The sequence below is a fragment of the Zonotrichia albicollis genome, chromosome 31 (assembly GCF_047830755.1).
Source record: "Zonotrichia albicollis isolate bZonAlb1 chromosome 31, bZonAlb1.hap1, whole genome shotgun sequence".
Classification (NCBI taxonomy): Eukaryota; Metazoa; Chordata; class Aves; order Passeriformes; family Passerellidae; genus Zonotrichia; species Zonotrichia albicollis.
This window is the reverse complement of record NC_133849.1, coordinates 688876-693770: the sequence shown is the minus strand read 5'-3', so window position 1 is coordinate 693770 and position 4895 is coordinate 688876. Positions and strand designations below refer to the sequence as shown.

Here is a 4895-nt window from a genome sequence, read left to right as displayed (position 1 = left end):
AGGACCCCCCAACTACTCCCTGCAATGTAAGTGACCCCAAGAGCCACCAAAACCTCTTCCCATCTCCTCCAAAGACTCACCCAAATTCTCTCCAAGCCACACAGCCTGGCCAGGACCCCCAAAACTCCCCCCCTCAGAAGGCTCCCAAACCCTTTCCCAGAACCACAAATGGCCCCAAGAGCCACTAAAGCCCCTCCAGTCCCCCCAGGACCCCCTTGACCTCCTCCCAGCCCCCCCAGTGGCACTGACCAGGAGAGGCTGGTGGACAGGAACATCCCCAGCTGGGAGCAGCTCAGGAACTTCAGCAGCCATTTCTGCACTTTGGAGAGGACACCCCACATGGGGAGAGCCAGGTCAAGGACTGAGACAGACGACCAGAACTCCTGGACAACAGATGGGCTCAGGTGGACGTGTTCTGCCAGAACAACTATGAGATTATAGCCCTGTCTGCCTGCTCTGGACAGCCCCGCAACACCCAAATCCTCCCAAATATTCCCCTGAACCCCAAATTCACCCTCAAGTCCAAGTAAAATGGTGTGGCTTTAGATATTTTTATTTAACTTGCTGATATCACCAGAAGAAATAATTGGACAAAGCAGGTGACATTTTTTGGGTTTGATAAATCAGCTCTTCCTAATGATTTTCTGATGTCAGAGTCCTGATGGATGTTCCTGCCCCTGCAGTCATCTAGGTGCCTATGGCGATCCAGAAGGATGTGGAGACCACCAGCCAGGTGTCATCCCAACATATATAATGGGGAAGGTGGGTCACCAGGGCTGTGCCCAACGCGGATCCTCCAACGGGGAATGGAGTTGGAGCAGCACACAAAGCTCTTCCTGCACTCGGGCACTTGCAGGGCTTTTATTACTGGTGTCTCTGTAGGTGTTGGGTTGAGTTGGAGCTCTGTGAGAAGCTCTTCCCACTGGCACTGGGGACACTCGTAGGGCCTCTCCCCAGTGTGGATGCACCAGGTGGGTGATGAGGTGGGAGTTGTGCTTGAAGCCCTTCCTGCAGTCGGGGCAGCGGAAGGGCCTCTCCTCTGAGTGAATCCGATAGTGCCGGATGAGACTGGAGCTGATCTGAAACCTCTTCCAGCATTCCCCACACTTGTAGGGCCTTTTCCCAGTGTGGACCCAGTGGTGGGTGAGAAAGCTGGAGCTCTGGCTGGAGCTCTTCCCACACTCCAAGCACTTGTATGGCTTCTCCCCATCCTGAAGCTGCTCATGCACCACCAGCTCTGAGCTCTGGCTGAAGCTCTGTCCATCTTCCTGGCACAGGGTGGGTCTTTCCTCCCCAGAGGATCCTGGGCTGCAATTGCAGCCTCTCCTCCTGTGGGATCTCTGGGCTTTCCCTCCTCACTGGATTCCTGCGACATGGAGGTGCTCAAAATGGCCTCATAAAAAAGTTCTGCAGTGGGGATTTGTCCTCCCTGGTCTCTGTGCTCTGCACATTGCTTGAAAAAGGAAGGACAAGGAGGGGATGGGATTTGCCTCTGTGACAGAGGGAACGGGAATCCCCCCATGGGAAAAAGAAGCTATTTCCCCAGGGTCTGGCTATCAGAGGAAAGGTGGCCTTAAGGGCTCTAAGGACTTGCAGGGTCCTAGTTGCAGGCATATTTAGCTTTGGAGAAATCCTGCAAAGTCTGCAAATTTCTAGCTTGGAACACCAATGTCTGCCAGGGTGAGTGGCCACAAATGAAGGCCATTGTCCATAGGGAAAAGAAGTAATTACCCCAGGGTCTGGGTATAAGATTAAAGGTGGCGTTTGGGGCTGTATGTACTTGCAGGATCCCAGTTGCTGGTAGCTTTAGTTTTGGAGAAATCCTGCAAAATTTACAAATTTCGAGCTTGGCATGCCACTGTCAGCCATCGCAAGTGGCAACAAACAGAGACCATTTTCCATGGGAAAAAGAAGTCATTTCCCCAGGGCCTGGGTATCAGATTATGTTGGAACTCAGTGCATCCCTCCGGGTGTCCAGAGTTGCCAAGGACCCTGTCGGGGGGCTCACAGACCCTGGCACACAGCCCAGAGCACCTGGGGATTTGATTATGACCCCTGGAGCAAGTTACCAGCTTTGTATGAGGACCTGAAAGTCACGGAAGTTTGAACAGTATAATAATAAAATTATCACAGGGTGAAAATGTAGATTTTAGGATTTATGGTATGGGGGTTATGAGGACAAGACAGAGGAATCTGGGCAAGTCTAGCCTTTCTTCTTCTTTTTCTTGTTCTCCATTTTCTGCAGTTTGGGATTGGTTTAGAGTAGAAATGCACTGTCTAACATAGGTGATAGGTATTGGCAATGAAGTGTAAATATGTTATACGTAGTTTGTAGTATAAAAGGACAACACAGAGTGCCTGTGGCTGCCCTGCTGAGCAGATCTCAGCTGGGCAGAAAGAAAATTTTATAGATAAGAATTAATAAACAACCTCAAGACCGAAAAGTGAAGAGTCCAGACTCGTTCTTCAGCTGCGCAGGCCGAAGCAGAGACATCCTGCACATCTCGGGGCAGCAATGAACAACCAGCTACCCAAGAAGTGTCATCTGCTGGCTGGGCACGTTCCAGGAGGGCACTGATAAGCCTCTTGGGAAGCAGCCAGAACAGCCCGAGAAGCTGCAGGCACTCTCAAGACCATCCAGAGAGCTTCTGCTGAAGAGACTCGTGCCCAGAACAGTCTGGAGCGGAACCAGAAGGTGCCTGGATCCTCTCTCCTGTCAGCTGCTGGCTGGTGTCCAGGTACACCTTCAGACTGACCCGAAGCACTGCCTGCCCTCAGGGGAATTGCTCACAGGTGCCTTGCCCTGACTCTTGGTGTCTGTGTGCACACAGGAGTGCCTGTGCTGGGGAAATGTGGCAGAAATGCTGCTCTCTGAGGGGTCTGAGTGCCTTGGATTGCTGAGCCAGTCAGGCCTGTAAGTGAGGGTGAGTCACAAGCTGTAAGCTGAGTTAAATGCTGCTAAGAGTTTTTCTTCTGCTAGGTAGTGAAGTTTAATATAAGTTACAAGCTAAGCTGAATATTGTTAAGTGTTTTTCCACCATGAAATCATTAAGTCCTAGGTTATAAGTAAGGTTAAATACTGTCAAGTGCTGTTCTTTTTCTAAATGCTGAAGTCTAAGGTATCAATCAAGGCCTGTTAAATTTGAGTTCTGTTCAGCTTTTAGGCTGCATTCCTTTTATCCTTGCCCTCACTGTCCTTTAGGCACACAAATTTTGACAGTTCTCAGTTCATTTCTGATTTGATTGCCTGGATTCTGTTTGATTGCCTGGATTCTGGTTTTGTTGTTGCTTTGTTCCCCTGGTGTGCCTGAAATGTCCAGTCAGGAGCAGAGTGACTCTTGCCAAGGAACTTTGCCATGATGTCGCTTAATATTAAATCTGGTTTATGCTGATCCCTTGCCAGGGATTTTTTCAGCGCTCTCAAGGCCTCATTGGTATCAGGGTGAAGGAGCCCTGGCCCAGGCTCTGGCCCTGGGGGACACGGGGACGCTGCCAGGGGGTCCCTGTCCCCCTGTGCCACCCCCAGGGCCCCGGCCCCCCGTCCCCGTGTCAGGCTCTGGGGTCGATCTCGTGGAACATCCTCTGGGGGAGGCTGCGGGGCCGGGGGGACCTGGGGGGACAGTGGGGGACCCTGCTGTGCACGAGCAGGGTTGGACTGCTCTGGGGGGAGCTGTGAGGGGGGCCGGGGCAGAGTGACCTCCCCGGGGACCTCACACAGGCCCTGTGATGTCACACAGTCATCTGTGATGTCACAGAGCCATCTCTGTGATGTCACACAGCCCCTGTGATGTCACACGGCCCCTTGACATCATACAGCCTTCTCTGTGATGTCACACTGCCATTGTGATGTCACACAACAATCTGTGATGTCATACAGGCCCTGTGATGTCACACAGTCATCTCTGTGATGTCACACTGGCCTTGTGATGTCACACAGCCATCTGTGATATTACACTGCCATCTGTGATGTCACAGCGCATGCTGGGATGTCACGAATCCCCCTTGTGATGTCACAGAGCCAATGCTGGCATATCACTCTGTGATGTCATACAGCTGCCTCCTGGGATGTCTCAGAAGACACTGTGATGTCACAAACTCACCCAGTGATGTCACTGCATGTTCTCTGATGTCACAGACTGTTCTGTGATGTCACTCAGACACCCAGTGATGTCACAACCCATTCTCTGATACCACAGTGCCACCCTTCATGATGGCAGAGTCTGGTCTATGATGTCACATCCTACCCTATCATGTCACAGCCACCTCTGTGATGTCATAATCTCCTCAGTGATGTCACACAATCCTCTCTGTGATGTCATACTGCCACTCTGTAATGTCCCTGCACACATTTTGACCTCACAGCCCACTCCATGATTGTCACAGCCTGCACTGACATGTCACAGAATCCCCTTTATGATGCCATAGCTGCTCAGTGACCTCACACAACAAACTCTGTGATGTCACAGCCCAATCTGTGACCTCACACAACCCACTCTGTGCTGTCACACAGCCCCTTGCTGACATCCCAGCTGCTCTGTGCCTCTGTGACACAGCCACAGAGGTGCTGCTGTGACACAGCCCCCTCTGGGACATGCCACAGCCCCTGCCAGTGCTGAGCCCCTGTGAGCTCTGTCTGTGCCCTGCTGGTGTCCCTGAGGGGCCCTGGCAGTGCCCCAGCCCTGCTGGGCTGTGCACAGGAGCTGCTCCTGGCCAGAGCTGTCTCTCTGCAGCGCTGCCCTTGCCAGGAGCTGCCTCTGGGCCAGGAGCCCGGCCCGGCTCAGCAGCACAGACACAGCACAGGGACTTTAATGACTCTCTAGGGCTTTGCTGCTCTTTGCATCACACCCAGTCTCTCAGAGCGTGTTTACAAAACTTCTCAAGAACTCAAAATTCAA

At 52.3% G+C, this 4895-nt stretch overlaps 1 protein-coding gene across 1 annotated transcript in view; it reads right to left on the bottom strand.

Annotated features, from left to right (window-relative positions):
* Positions 1–502: 502 nt before the first annotated feature.
* Positions 503–4895, bottom strand: part of LOC141725760 (uncharacterized) — a 93777-nt gene continuing 89384 nt past the window's right edge. The window contains exon 4 of the mRNA XM_074529794.1: positions 503–1132. Coding sequence (XP_074385895.1) covers positions 768–1132 — 365 coding nt within the window. The 3' untranslated portion in view covers positions 503–767. The remainder of the gene's footprint in view (positions 1133–4895) is intronic.